The sequence below is a fragment of the Schistocerca americana genome, chromosome 9 (assembly GCF_021461395.2).
Source record: "Schistocerca americana isolate TAMUIC-IGC-003095 chromosome 9, iqSchAmer2.1, whole genome shotgun sequence".
NCBI classification, from domain to species: Eukaryota; Metazoa; Arthropoda; class Insecta; order Orthoptera; family Acrididae; genus Schistocerca; species Schistocerca americana.
This window is the reverse complement of record NC_060127.1, coordinates 173,575,823-173,592,286: the sequence shown is the minus strand read 5'-3', so window position 1 is coordinate 173,592,286 and position 16,464 is coordinate 173,575,823. Positions and strand designations below refer to the sequence as shown.

The 16,464-nt window shown below is 41.1% G+C and overlaps 1 protein-coding gene across 1 annotated transcript in view; it reads right to left on the bottom strand.

Annotated features, from left to right (window-relative positions):
* LOC124551325 (NPC intracellular cholesterol transporter 2 homolog a-like) overlaps positions 1–13,679 on the bottom strand; it is a 96,899-nt gene extending 83,220 nt beyond the window's left edge. Inside the window, exon 1 of the mRNA XM_047126336.1 lies at positions 13,552–13,679. Within this exon, the coding sequence (XP_046982292.1) occupies positions 13,552–13,633 (82 nt within the window). The 5' untranslated portion in view covers positions 13,634–13,679. The remainder of the gene's footprint in view (positions 1–13,551) is intronic.
* Between the last annotated feature and the right edge of the window lie 2,785 nt (positions 13,680–16,464).

Sequence of the window (16,464 nt, the reverse complement as noted above, 5' to 3'; positions counted from 1 at the left end):
GAAAAACGCATTTCTTTTAATGATTTCCAGCCTAAATCCAGTATCATTTCTGTGACACTCTCTCCCATATTTCGCGATAATACAAAACGTGCTGCCTTTCTTCGAACTTTTTCGGTGTACTCCTTCAGTCTTATCTATTCTAATGTCCCATACCCCGCAGCAGTATTCTAAAAGACGACGGACAAGCGTAGTGTAGGCAGTCTCCTTAGTAGGTCTGTTACATTTTCTAAGTGTGCTGCCAATAAAATGCAGTCTTTGGTTAGCCTTCCCCACAACATTTTCTATGTGTTCCTTCCAATTTAAGTTGTTCGTAATTGCAATACCTGGGTATTTAGTTGAATTTACGGCTTTTAGATTAGACTAATTTATCGTGTAACCGAAGTTTAACGAGTTCCTTTTAGCACTCATGTGGATGACCTCACACTTTTCGCTATTTAGGGTCAACTGCTAATTTTCGTACCATTCAGATATCTTTTCTAAATCGTTTTGCAATTTGTTTTGGTCTTCTGATGACTTTATTAGTCGATAAACGACAACGTCATCTGCAAACACCTAAGACGGCTGCTCAGATTGTCTCCCAAATCGTTTATATAGATAAGGAACAGCAAAGGGCCTATAATACTACCTTGGGGAACCCAGAAATCACTTCTGTTTTACTCGATGACTTTAAGTCAATTACTGTGAACTGTGACCTCTCTGACAGGAAATCACAAATCCAGTCACATAACTGAGACGATATTTCATAAGCACGCAATTTCACTACACGCCGCTTGTGTGGTACAGTGTCAAAAGCCTTCCGGAAATCCAAGAATACGGAATCGATCTGAAATCCCTTGTCAATAGCACTCAAAAATTCATGTGAATAAAGAGCTGGTTGTGTTTCACAGGAACGATGTTTTCTAAACCCATGTTGACAGTGTGTCAATAGACCGTTTTCTTCGAGGTAATTCATAAGGTTCGAACACAATATATGTTCTAAAATCCTGCTGCATATTGACGTTAAAGATATGGGCCTGTAATTTAGTGGATTACTCCTACTTCCTTTCTTGAATATTGGTGTGACCTGTGCAACTTGCCAATCTTTGGGTACGGAACTTTCATCGAGCGAACGGTTTTATATGATTTTTTAATATGGAGCTATTGCATCAGCATACTCTCAAAGGAACCTAATTGGTGTACAGTCTGGACCAGAAGATTTGCTTTTATTAAGTCATTTAAGTTGCTTCACTACTCCGAGGATATTTACTTCTACGTTATTAATTTTGGCAGCTGTTCTTGAATCGAATTGTGGAATATTTACTTCGTCTTCTTTTGTGAAGACATGTCGGAATGCTGTGTTTAGTAACTCTGCTTTGGCAGCACTGTCTGCGATAGTATCTCCATTGCTATCGCGCAGAGAAGGCATTGATTGTTTCTTGCCGCTGACATACTTCACATACGACCAGAATTTCTTTCGATTTTCTACCAGGTTTCGAGACAACGTTTCGTTGTGGAAACTGTTATAAGCATCTCGCATTGAAGTCGGCGTGTAATTTCGAGCTTCTGTAAAAGATCGTCAATCTTGGGGATTTTGCGTATGTTTAAATTTGGCATGTTTGTTTCGTTGTTTCTGCAACAGTGTTCTAACCCGTTTTGTGTATCAAGGATGATCAGCTCCGTCGTTTGTTAATTTATTTGGTATAAATCTCTCAACTGCTGCCGACACTATTTCTTTGAATTTAAGCCACATCTGGTTTACACTTATATTATTAATTTGTAATGAGTGTAGATTGTCTCTCAGGAAGGCGCCAAGTGAATTTTTATCTGCTTTTTGGAATAGGTATATTTTTCGCATATTTTTCGAGGATCTGGGATTACAATATTCAATCTCGCTTCGACAACCCTGTGTTCACTAATCCCTGTATCGGTTTTGATGCTCGTTATTAACTCAGGACTATTTGTTGCTAAGAGGTCAAGTGTGTTTTCACAACCGTTTACTATTCGCGTGGGTTCGAAATAATTTTCAGAGAATGCGTTTAGCACAATTTCGGATGATATTTTATGCGTACCTCCGGAATTAAACATGTATTTTCGCGAACATATCGAGAGTAAATTAAAGTCACCACCAACTATTATTGTATGAGTCTGGTACGTATTTGAAATCAAACTGAAGTTTTCTTTGAACCTTTCAGCAACTGTATCATCTGAACTGGGAGATCGGTAAAAGGATTCTATTATTATTTAGTTCCGGTTGCCAACAATGACCTCTGCCCATGCTAACTCACAGGAAGCATCTACTTCAATTTCGCGACAAGACAGAACTCAACTCGCATGAGCACTCTTTGATTAACTTCGTTGACATGTTATCATACCCGCTGGAATGCTTAGAGTTTAAGGATTTTATGATGGATGCTACTTCTTTGGGAGACGTGAGTGTTATTTCCATTTTACTGACGTTATTTTTAAGGACTGGTCTCAGGTACTCCTTTGCACTGTTCACCGAACCTGATAACCCCAAGCTGTCAGTAACAGAAATGAAGTACTTGTTTCAGAGGTTTGCAACACTACATGCACTTGTTACCAAAGTCTCATTTATTTTCAGAGCTATTTGTTGCTCTTCCTTTTTGGCCTCACCTGTCTTCACTATATCCCGTATAGTTTTTATTTGTTGTCTTTCAAAGAATCTGCATTTGTTGCTTTAATGATTAGTGTGCACTGTACAACTGTATTGCATGGTTTTTATAACATAGTGTTGTTATTTCAATCAAATCCGGTTTTACAGTTTGTATTAACTATAGCTCATGAGTAAATCCTGTGGGACACTAGCGCTGAATGGCACTACGTTTCTACACATACGGTTGAGATAAGGTTTGTAGGATGAAGTTTAGCAGATGGATTGCATGAGTGCGGTGTGTGGGTTGGAGGAAGGGCTTTTATGGTCTGCTTCATTAACAAGCTGCAGATTTTGTTTCAAGATACATTGCACTATATAATGACGCTAAGTAATATTGTAATGCAGATTCTTTTATTCTGTGTCATAGAAACACATTAATCTGCTCTTTGAGATTTATTTGCGCTACATTCTGTATGATAGGTTTGCTTTAGTGCAAACACGTCTTTCGTCGCTGCGCGGCGCTGTGCTTCGTGTCAACATGTCTGACGCAGTACTATTCATGGTACATAGAAAAATGATTAGATTTTATGACGAAGCTTGTATGGTTGATTAACGCGACTATACCATCTGTATACACAATGACACGACTTGTATAATGCACTGGCTTCACTAAGGTACGGAAATGCTCTCATGTTTGCTAGTAACAATTTCTGATTTTGTGTATTATTTAATTTGTCTACATTGAACATCAAACTACCTTTGTATGTTAATTTTTAGGTCTGAAGATGATCAAAGCTGACCGACATTAATTATCAGGTGAAAAAATTATTGCGAACGATTACTGGATTTATAACAAGATGAATACTACAGTTTTTAAATAATAAAAAATCGTGAGTGGTATTTTTGTAATCTTTGCAAGACGTTGTATTGTGTAAATCAGACTACTCTCTCTTAACTCAAGTAGCGGAATTAATGGCTTTAGACACAACAGGTTTGAATCACTCTTAACAAATAGAATGGAAATTATGGTTGAATAATTCAAACAATGCTGGAAGAGTAAAAAATTTTAGTAACTCTTGAGAGAAATTGCAAAAGAAATCCTATACCCGACTTAACATTAAACAAGCAGAATTGATACTTTTTGCTGACGATACTAGTAGTATAACAAAAGCCATTAGAGACAAAGCACCAGAAGAAATCGCTAATGTTTTTTTAAAAGAATTGTCAAACGGTTCTTAGAAAACGGATTCTCCCTTAATTTTGAGATAAGTACTACATTCAGTTCTGTTCAACAAACAGAGACATTGCATGGGGGCTTAATTAAAAAGGACTAATATTAATGAATAAATGCAATAATTTAATTAGCTGTGTGACTCGTCACGAAGTCTCGTAACCGGTTGGCCCTGACTAGTATTAGCACACAATCTGACTGCATAAAATAAAAATAAAGAATGACAAGGAATTACCATTAACACAATTGATTAATTAAGTCCCCTGCAACTATAAAAGCTACGAAACAACAAAGCACAAATGTAACTGTTCTGTGTGTGGTAGTGTGACTCAACGCACATGTATCTGGCTCGGTTCTTTCTCAATACGACAAAATATTTTAAATACCGTTTCAATGAACTAATTGAAAAACCAGAAATACTATAATTGCACATAGAAACCAGAATTACAAGTCTAATAAATGAACACGAGCCAGATGCTTTGTTGACTGTACCTGTGAGCAAGAGGGATTGTCATTAAAGAAAACTGTAATACCTTTTTCCTCATTATATATTGACGAAAATATTCCATTACACCAGCATCATAAATCAAAAGCCCATCTCCTTTCTCAAATATATTCTGACAATTGCAACTTCTTCCATCTATACATTACATCAACCGAACAGCGTCTACTCTCTCGCCCAACAGGACAACAACTCTCCTCGACATCCTCTGAACTACTATTGCCCAGTGGAGGCGGCGGAATAATAATCTTTGGCGTAATCTCTGGCGCTGTGACTCAGTGTAGCCACCTTTCAACATACCAATATCTCAGCAAGAGCCAGTAAACAGCTTAGAATGCTCCGAATTTTGAGGTATACCTGTTGACGAAAAGTGGCGTAGGAAGAAGCATGTTACCGATCTTCTTAAACAATTAAGTTCAGCTACTTTTGCTCCACGTACAATTGCTAGTCTTGGAACTCAGTATGGGATAATTTTCTGGGGTAACGCACCACTCAGAAAAAAATATTGATTGCACAAAAAATGGCTCTGAGCACTATGGGACTTAACAGCTGAGGTCATCAGTCCCCTAGAACTTAGAACTACTTAAACCTAACTAACCTAAGGACATCACACACATCCATGCCCGAGGCAGGATTCGAACCTGCGACCGTAGTAGCAGCGCGGTTCCGGACTGAAGCGCCTAGAACCGCTCGGCCACTGTGGCCGGCGTGATTGCACAAAAGTGAGCAGAAAGAATAATATGTGGCGTTCACCCCAGGGACGTCGTGCGTGTTCTTTTTCAAGGAACTATGCAATTTAATTGTGTCGTCAAAATACATATATTTTCTAACGAAATTCGTCATAAATTATGTCACAGTTTGAGAATAACAGTAAGATCCACACATCCATCACTAGAGGGAAAAGTGACCCTTACTACCCATATTAAAGCAGTCACTGGCTCAGAAAGGAGTTAATATTCAGCAACAAATATCTTTGATCATTTGCTCAATAAGATAAAATGTCCGACGGATACGGAAGCAAATTTTGAATCTATCCCAAAATTGTTTCTCCTTGACAACTCCTTCTATTGTATGGACGAATTTCCTGTTAAAAACTGGTAGCCAGTAAAGAAAAATTTGGTTTTTCAAGTGGCGCTGTATGAGTAAGACTAAAAAAATAATTTTTTCATTAATGTTAACACAAATCATGTTTACGTGTCCTTTAAAATGACTCGCTCCCCATCATTTCATATAAAAGAATAGTTCAAATGATTTATGGAACATATAAATATCTAACTAATATAGATAGAGATTAATTACTGCGTATATGTTAAGTCGTATAACAGAGGAAAGGCGACCGGATCGTGTGGGACAACTGTAAGATTATATGTTGATTGTACGAAATAAATTACTCTCTTTCAAGCAACAGCTGACTGCAGGTCGCTGTAACAACAAAGCTTTTCAAGCAATTGGAAGTGGAGTCAAGTTACAAGTGGTTAATGTTTTTAAGGGTCGACGAACCATGTTTTATCCTCACGTATTATAACATACCTGGAGGCTAAAGCAGGCAAATATAGGATAATGCAGACGAGTAGGAAAAGACAAATCTGTAATGTGCTGCTTTACTCAGTCACGTCGATTATGCATCGAGGCGTAACGTTGCAAAACAATATGAAGTGGAATGAAGATGTAAAGAGTGCAGCAGGGAAGGTGAATGGTCGAATTCGGTTTAGTGGGAGAGTTTTAGTAAAGTGCGGTTCATCTGTAAAGCAGACCGCGAATATAACACTAGTGTGACCCGTTCTTGAGTACTGTTCGAGTTTTGGAATCAGCACCAGATCGGACTGAAGGAAGACATCAGAACGGTTCAGAGGAGGGCTCCTAGATTTGCCACCAGTAGGTTCGATCAGCACACAAGTATTAAGGAGATGCTTCGAGAACTCAAAAGGGAATCACTGGAGGGAAAACGACGTTCTTTTCAAGGAACACTACTGAGAAAATTTAGGGAACTGGCATTTGAAGCTGACTGCAGAACGACTCTGCTACCGACAATTACATTTAGCGTAAGGACCACGGAGATATACGAGAAATTAGAGCTTGTACGGAGGCATATAGACAATAGTTTTCCCTCTCTCTCTTTGCGAGCGGAACAGGAAAGGAAATGCGAGGTAGTGGTACAGCGTATCCTCAGACACGTACCTTAAGGTGGTTGTAGATGACGTACGCAGATGTAGATGAAGAATATGGATTCCGAAAACGAGGATCGAATGAAATCCAGCTCACTTCTTCGCCCACAACACCCAAAACGTGGTAGATACCGACGTCGAAGTTGATCCGTGTTCCTTGACTTCTGTAATCTGTTTATCATAAGAATAAACCTCATGTAAACAGACACAAACGTGATGATTGGTCAGAAGCCGTAGCACTCGTACACTTGTGGTGTTACGCTCTTGGAAGTAGGTCCTACTTACGTAATAGATAGCTTATTACAAAGTTACGTTAAATGAAATTTTAAGATATTCAAAGGTGTTAACAGACATCAAAGTTTTTCTTATTCACGCTTTAGCTACAATGATTTTATTTCGAAAATCGTGTACAGTCACCGACTCTGCAGCGTTGCGCTCTGATTGTCGCGCTGTTAACGTGCAGTATGAAAAAGGCCGAGGCTGCTTTCTGTTCCGCAGTGAAACACTCACGTGTTAATCGGTTAAAAAGTGCCGAGAAATGGGCTGTTCTTAACGTTTTTCATAAATTTACAGAGATAATCGGCTCTGAAGTTTCCCAGCGTTGTACACTACTGGCCATTAAAATTGCTACACCACAAAGATGACGTGCTACAAACGCGAAATTTAACCGACAGGAAGAAGATGCTGTGACATGCAAATGATTAGCTTTTCAGAGCATTCACACAAGGCTGGCGCCGGTGGCGACACCTACAACGTGCTGACATGAGGAAAGTTTCCAATCGATTTCTCATACACAAATAGCAATCCACCGGCGTTGCCTCGTGAAACGTTGTTGTGATGCCCCGTGTAAGGAGGAGAAATGCGTACCATCGCGTTTCCGACTTTGATAAAGGTCGGATTGTAGCCTATCGCGATTGCGGTTAATCATATCGCGACATTGCTGCTCGCGTTGGTCGAGATCCAATGACTGTTAGCAGAATATGGAATCGGTGGGTTCAGGAGGGTAATACGGAGCGCCGTGCTGGATCCCAACGGCCTCGTATCACTAGCAGTCGAGATGACAGGCATCTTATCCGCGTGGCTGTAACGGGTCGTGCAGCCACGTCTCGATCCCTAAGTCAACAGTTGATGACGTTTGCAAGACAATAACCATCTGCACGAACAGTTCGACGACGTTTACTACAGCATGGACTATCAGCTCGGAGACCGTGGCTGCGGTTACCCTTGACGCTGCATCACTGACAGGAGCGCCTGCGATGGTGTACTCAACGAAGAATCTGGGTGCACGAATGGCAAAACGTCATTTTCTTGGATGAATCCAGGTTCTGTTTACAGAATCATGATGGCCACATCCGTGTTTGGCGACTTCGCGGTGAACGCACATTGGAAGCGCGTATTCGTCATCGCAATACTGGCGTATTACCGGGCATGATGGTATGGCGTACCATTGGTTACACGTCTCGGTCACCTCTTGTTCACATTGACGGCACTTTGAACAGTGGACGTTACATTTCAGATGTGTTACGACCCGTGGCTCTACCCTTCATTCGATCCCTGCGAAACCCTGCATTGCAGTAGGATAATGCACGACCGCATGTTGCAGGTTCTGTACGGGCCTTTCTGGATACAGAAAATGTTCCACTGCTGCCTTGGCCAGCACATTCTCCAGATCTCTCACCAATTGAAAACGTCTGGTCGATGGTGGCCGAGGAACTGGCTCGTCACAATACGCTAGTCACTACTCTTGATGAACTGTGGTATCATGCTGAAGCTGCATGGGTAGCTGTACCTGTACACGCCATCCAAGCTCTGTTTGACTCAATGCCCAGGCGTGTCAAGGCCGTTATTACGGCCAGAGGTGGTTGTTCTGGGTACTGATTTCTCAGGATCTATGCACCCAGACTGCGCGAAAATGTAATCACATGTCAGTTCTACTATAATATATTTGTCCAATGAATACCCGTTTATCATCTGCATTTCTTCTTGGTGTAGCAATTTTAATGGCCAGTAGTGTATATACTGCAGTTGATAAACAAACCAACACTGGACATTTAGTGCAATCGGTAGCGTAACTGGATGTGCGGTTATTCGTGCGTTGGTTCAAATCTCCCCAGTATCATTTTTTTTTTCCTCGTTCAATTCCAGATACCTATATCTCGTATTTGTAAAACTCATCATTTTTTGTGAATAATGCACGTCTTCTTGTTTCTAATTTTATATTGGACACGAAATTCCTGTTTTGATTTCAAATACAAATTATTAACTATTTATCTTTTTTGAAAGACTGTTCATAAAAATTGTTTAAATTAAGAAAACATAACAATTTAATTGTTTAAGGCAAAAATGAAAAATCATATCCTCTTTATGTGGACTATGTCCATCGTTTTATACCACAGAGGTAGATGAGTATCGTAGAAACATGAAAAACAATCATTTTCACAGCATCGGGCACATCATACAAACGCTACTTTTTTTACGTTTGCTACTGTACCATTACAATATGAACCCAACAGAACTGATCTGGAGCTGCGGGGTTTGGTCCGAGAAGTAAGAAGCTGTAAAGCTGCCAGACGTACTGGAAATAACGCACGCAGCTTTTTCACACGTCACTGCCTAACGCTAGCGGGATATACAACGGCTCGTCATAAAAAAATAGAAGATGCTGCGCCTGGTTGGCTTCTTGAATTCTGTTGTTGATAGGCTCGCCATCAACGTAGTAGGTGACACTTCCAGTAACTGAAATGTATTTCTCGGATTCGGATAAGGAAGGAGCTAAGAGATTACCAGACGACTGACAGTAAGTAACACCTTCAATGGCTTCAATATTTAACTATACGGTGAAATCCTTCAATACTCTCTTACGTTACACACAGCTTATGCAGAAAAATTACCCTGTGGTTAAGTCAGGAATTTTCATCTTCTTGTTTTTAATTACAGCAGTACGTTAGCTAAAATCTATAATGTGTTGCTTAGCTGTACCAGCTGACCGGCCAGTGCTGTCCAAGTTAAATGCGCCGGTAAAGCTGTTGTCTCGTATTATCGCTGAGTCTATTTGAGCGTAACGCACAATACAAAATGTACTCTTACTATCGTACTTGACAGTACTCGAGACTGCTTGGCTGCAGTGCCACGTGAAACGGAAATCCAATGAGGTACCAGCAAACGCGGAAGAATACATAGTGCAATGTTTGCATCACGTTTATTCTTATGATGAACTGATTGTAGAAGTCGTTCGGTACAATTCCGCACTGCCGCTAAATGATCAAAATACGAGCATTCGGAATATAAGACTGAAGAGTTTTTAGCAAACGGAACATAGCATGTCATTCTCAACGGACAAAAATCTTCAAACATAATGTAACACAAAGGTGCTGTAGGACCATCTAGTTTCACAATACATATAAAAGACTGGTGGATAATGTAGACAGTGGCACGAGGCTTTTCGCGTATGATGTAGAGGTATACAGAGAAGTGGGAAAGCAAGAAAATTATAGCGAAATGCAGGAAGACCTGCAGTGGATCGACGATTGATACAGGGAAATGGAAAAATGTTGCCCTATGTATATGCCCCTCTGCAGCAACAGTCATATATAAAACCAACTGGTGTACTATTCCATATTTAGGAAAGCTATCCCACAAACTGCGCCGGCCGAGGTGGTCGAGCGGTTCTAGGCGCTACAGTCTGGAACCGCGCGACCGCTACGGTAGCAGGTTCGAATCCTGCCTCGGGCATGGTTGTGTGTGATGTCCTTAGGTTGGTTAGGTTTAAGTAGTTCTAAGTTATAGGGGACTGATGACCTTAGACTTTAAGTGCCATATTGCTCAGAGTCATTTGAACCACAAATTGCCATAACCCTCAAATCCTAATTGCCCATCACCCTCAAATCCTGCAGTTACAGAACTTCATTTTTTGTAAGTTGCACTACAGCTCATATACTATTCAACAACAAAAACAAAACTGATTTATTTGGTAACAGTGACGCCAAAGAAGCTGGTACACCGGCCCAGTATCGTGCATGGCCCCCCGCGAGCACTCAGAAGTGCCGCAGCACGACGTGGCGTGGACTCGACTAATGTCTGAAGTAGTGCTGGAGAGAACTGACACTATGAATCCTGCAGGACTGTCCATAAATCCAAAGGAGTGCGAGGGGATGCAGATCTCTTGTGAACAGCACGTTGCAATGCATTCCACATATGCTCAATAATGTTCATATCTGGGGAGTTTCGTGCCCAGCGGAAGAGTTTAAACTCAGAAGAGTGTTCCTGCAGCCAATCTAAAGCAATTCAGGACGTGTGGGATGTCGCATTGTCAGGCTGGAATTGCCCAAGTTCGTCGGAATGCACAATGGACTTGAATGGATGCAAGTGACCGGACAGGATGCTTACGTACATGTCACCTGTATGAGTCGTATCCAGACTTATCACGGGTCCCACATCACTTCAACTGTTCACGCCCCAAACCAGTACAGAGCCTCCACCAGCTTGAACAATACCCTGCTGACATAGAAGTTCGATGGATTCATGAGGTTGTCTCCATACCCGTACACGTCCATCCGCTCGATACAATTTGAAACGAGACTCGTCTGACCAGCGAACGTGTTTCTAGTCTTGAACAGTCCAATGTCGGTGTTGACGGGCCCAGGCGAGGCGTAAAGCTTTGTGTCGTGCAGTCTTCAAGGGTACATGAGTGGGTCTTCGGCTCCGAAAGCCCATATCGATAATGTTTCATTGAATTGTTCTCTCGCTGACACTTGTTGATGACCCAGCATTGAAATATGCAGCAATTTGCGGAAGGGTTGCACTTCTGTCACGTTGAACGATTCTCTTCAGTTGTCGTTGGTTTCGCTCTTGCAGGATCTTTTTCCGGCCGCAGCGATGTCCGAGATTTGATGTCTTACCGGATTCCTGATATTCACGGTACACTCGTGAAATGGTGGTACGGGAAAATCCCCACTTCATCACTGCCTCCGAGATGCTGTGTCTCATTGCTCGTGCGCCGACTATAACACCACGTTCAGACTCACTTAAATCTTGGTAATCTGCCGTTGTAGCAGCAATAAGCGATCTAACAACTGCGCCAGACACTTGTTGTCTTATATAGGCTCAAAATGGTTCAAATGGCTCTGAGCACTATGCGACTTAACTTCTGAGGTGATCAGTCACCTAGAACTTAGAACTAATTAAACCTAACTAACCTAAGGACATCAACACATCCATGCCCGAGGCAGGATTCGAACCTGCGACATAGCGGGCGCTCAGTTCCAGACTGTAGCGTCTAGAACCGCTCGGCCACTGCGGCCGGCTCGTATATAGGCTCTACCGACCACAGCCACGTATATTGGGGCTATGACAACTACTCTGAATGAACAGGAACGCAGCTGGACATTACATGTCAAACTCTACCTTCGTCGAATATCTGTTGAAGGAAGGACATAGGTACTAAGTCTACACGGAACTACTACATATAGCCGACAAAGAAAGAAAACTACGCCTGTTTGAAGCACTTGAGGTAAATAAACATTTAGCTAAAAATCCTCAGCTGGTTTTAAATGATTAATTACAGCTGAACACATCCCCACTTTTAAGCTTCAAGTGATGTAGTCAACAGCCACATCCCCTCAAACCGCCATAATGACACATATTCCCGCACAAAATTAAAATACAGTACAGTTTTCGATTCTTTACCTCGCTTGCCCCACACACTTCAACAGTATAACTTGCAGTACTGTTATACTGTGTATTTTAATCACGTACTGAGTTTAATATTGACAACTGCATACAATATAATTTTCAATGTAACACATGTTTGTTGCACAACGTAAGTCATTAACGCTCACTCAGAGTTTTCACGGCCTCACAGATCATGACATCAAAAACTTACAACATGTAATACTGTACGTAAGGTTGCGCATTTTAATTAATGTTTATAATATTGTACGTTGCCAAAAGTTTAATGTAGAACGTTAAAAAACATTTTTGTTGCACGACATAAATGAAGAGTGGCCAGTTTAAAAGTTTCTCAACCACTGCCAAGAACTCACAGATTTTAGCATTACAACCATTTAATCTGTAATATTGTGTAGTTTAATTATTTATTGTTCGTAATATTGTCCATTGAAAGAATTGTAATTTCAACGCGAAGAACCTCGTTTCATGCACGACACTCTATGGAAGTGGATTGTATTTTCGCTTCCAATGTTCAGTTAACTTAGAATTAGGCTCACTTTCAGACGCTAGACAGTTGTTTTCTGAAGATGGCCCAATAAGCCGAAAACTAGTTTGAAATAAACAAAAATCAGTAGAAGAGAACAGATTGTGTCTGTTATTCAACCCTAAATAAAGAAAGTACTGCGTATATATAAAGATTATGCGATTGCAGGACAATAACTGGAAGCAGGTACATCCATGAAATATCTAGGAGTGCAAGACGCAAAGTGGAACGATCACGTAAAATTAATCGCATTTGCCACACTGAGTGTTACTGGAAGAGTCCTCAGGAAGTATAGTCCACCCAGAGAAGAAGTAGCTTACAAAACCCTCGTTCACAAAATACTCGAATATTGCTCGTCAGTCTGGGATCCTTATCAGATAGGATCGGTAGAGGGCATAGAGAAGATCCAAAGAAGAGCAGCACGTTTTGTTACAGGCTGATTTAGAGAGCGCGAAAGCATCACGGAGAGCTTCAGCCACCTAGAGGTGCAGATGCTGCTTACTGTTAACGTTCCGAGAGCTCACGCTCTTAGAAGAGTCAGCCAATATATTGCTTCCTCCTGCGTATAACTCGCGAAAAGACCACGAGTGTAAAACTAGAGGAGTTCGAGCTGACACGGATACTTAACCGAGAGCGAACAACTCGCGAATGGGACAGGAAAGTGAGGAAATGACAGTGGTGTACAAAGTACCCTCAGCCACACACCGCAAGGTGGCTTTCGGAGTAATAGGAGATGAAGGATAAACATAACACAAGCAGAGTGAATGCTGAAAATGTCACTCGTGATTCTGAAGGCTCGGATTGAACCAAATGTATAGGTGATGACGATAATGATAAGGTAATAGTTACCGCAGAAGGATATCTTGGCGAGAGCAGGAGAGGCACAGAGCAGGATGTGGACGGTGAAGGCTGCAATCGTGGATATCCGCATGCTGCTGCGCCGGAGCTTCTAAACGGAGCAGAGCGGACAGCGGGCACGAACTAACTAGTCGCCTACTTGTCTGCTGAGAGAGTAGCGCGTGCGTTGCAGGTTCCGAAGGAGGTCACGTACTGCATTGTCTCTGGCGTGATGCTGACAGGCAGACGTGCCACAGCAAGTCTGGAAAACTCTCCACATGCGTTCGCTAGTCGCAGGCCAACCGTGAAATGTCACGAAGAAGAAGAAAAAAAAAAAAAAAAAAAAAAATTTACATATTTTTATTTCGTTAACCATAGCAATTCCAATACCGTCAGACTTCCTGAAGATTGTAATGATTCCAGTTTCAAAGAAAGCAGGTGCTGACAGCTCTGAATGTTACTAAACCATCAGTTTAATAAGTCATAGTTGCAAAATACTAACACAATTTCTTTACCGAAAAATGAAAAAAACTGGGAGTAGCCGACATGGGGATGATCAAGGAATGCAGGAACACGCTAGGCAATACTGGCCTTACGAAGTCTCTTAGAAGGTAGTTTAAAAAACGGCAAACTTAGGTTTGTGGCATTTGTAGATTTAGAGAAAGCTCTTGACAGTGTTTGCTGAAAGACTCTGATATTCTGAAGGTAGATAGGGTACAATACAGGTAGCGAAAGACTACAGGTGTTCATAAGTTGTACAGAAACCAGACGCAGTTATAAGAGAAGAGGGGCATGAAAGGAAGCATGATTGAGAAGGGAGTGAGACAGGGTTGTAGCCTATACCCGATGTTATTCAAAATGATTCAAATGGCTCTGAGCATTATGCGACTTAACTTCTGAGGTCATCAGTCCCCTAGAACTTAGAACTAATTAAACCTAACTAACCTAAGGACATCACACACATCCATGCCCGAGGCAGGATTCGAACCTTCGACCGTAGCGGTCGCTCGGTTCCAAATTGTAGCGCCTAGAACCGCACGGCCACTGCGGCCGGCCCCGATCTTATTCAATCCGTACATTGAGCAAGCAGTAAAGGAAACCATAGAAGATTAAGGAGAAGAAATTAAAGTTCACGGAAAATAAATAAAAACTTTGAGGTTTGCTAATTACATTCTAACTATGGCACAGACAGCAAGCGACCTGGAAGAGCACCTGAACGGAATGGACAGTGGGTATAAGGTGAACATCAACAAAAGCAAAACAAGGATAACATACTGTATTCAATTTAAATCAGGTGATGCTGCGGGCGTTAGGAAACGAGAGGTATTAGGAAACGAAACACGAAAAGTAATAGACGAGTGAACAATGAATATATTTTTTTTGTTTTTGTGTAGGATCACTTTAATGAAGAAGAAGATTGTGTAATGATGAAAACATAGATATGTTCCCGTTCCATGTATTGCAATCTTGGACATAATTACGTGTGTGTCCTGTTATGTTAGTTGCTGTATCCCAGCATTTTTCGGTTCTATCTTTCGCAGATGGTAACAGAGAATTTTCCAAACCGGTCAGGTACATGAATAAATGATTTTATAAATCTTGGCAGCTGGAAATTTATTAAGTAGACATAATACTACAGATCGCCCCCATGCTGAAGACGTCAGAAGTGTATACAGTACGGGGTGTTCAAAAAGTCTCTCCGCAGTGCCGTATGATTGTTATCCGCGTGCCTTATGCCGCACTGAATATACCGAAATAAAACAAGTGAAATACAAGTTATTAATTTAATGAATATTCAATTTTACTTGCAAATTTTCACATTAAACATAGAAAGTGTCGCCCCTGTTGTTGAATACACAATTGAATTCGTCTAATCATGTTCCCAAACACAAGTTGTAACATTTCTTCTTAACAGAAGCAGTGAAAGTGGATATTGCAGTTTTCAGTTCACCGACTGATTTTGCACGGTTTTTATAGACAGTTGCTTTCGCTGCACCCTAGAAGAAAACGTGAGGTGGTGTTAGGTCAGGCGATCGTGGAAGCCAAAGTACCTGTGAAATTATGCGATCACCAAAAACATCAGCAAGCAATGACATTGAGAAGCGAGCTGAATGCGCGGTTTCACCATCTTGTTGAAAATAACCGTTCAGTATTTCACTTAACAGAAGTTCTCCTATGAATTGGTTCAGAATATCTCTGCAGTATCGTTGTGCGATTATTGTTTCATTGAAAAATATGGGACCCACAATCCGACGTCTAGAAAATGCAATCCAAACTCCTATTTTCTCAGACTGATGAGGTTCCTCATGAATACACAGTGGATTTGCAGTAATCCACATACGACAATTTTGCGAGTTCATGTACCCGGATAAATGAAACCACGCCTCATCAGTGAAAAGCATCTCATTAAGAATATCCCTTCCATTTTGTTGAACGAAATTTTTGAACCATTGACAATAATGCAGTCTCTTGTCATGATCAGAATTTTTCAGCTCTTGCACGACTGTCACTTTTATGGGAAAAGTTCAAATTTTTTCCTTAAAGCTGTGTGGGCCTTTCCGACACTAACATCGATTTCTTACTGACTTGTTCGGACTCATGGACATTTTATCGGAAATATCGAGTTGTTTATCCTCGGACAAAACGCTAGGACGATCACGTCTCGGTGCATCTGTCACTGTACCCGTTCTTCGAAATTTGTTAATCAGATCTGGCACAGTATCGTGATGTGGGAGTGTTGTCTCCGGGAAAACTGAATTAAATATTTGACGAACTGAAACTGTGTATTTCCGGCCAGTCTTGAACACTAGTTCGACTAAAAACACGTTCTTCAATGGTTAGTATTTTAACAGTGACAAAAACGAAACAAACGAACAAAGGAACTAAACTTAAACATTCACGTCAACACGTAACGAACCACACCAA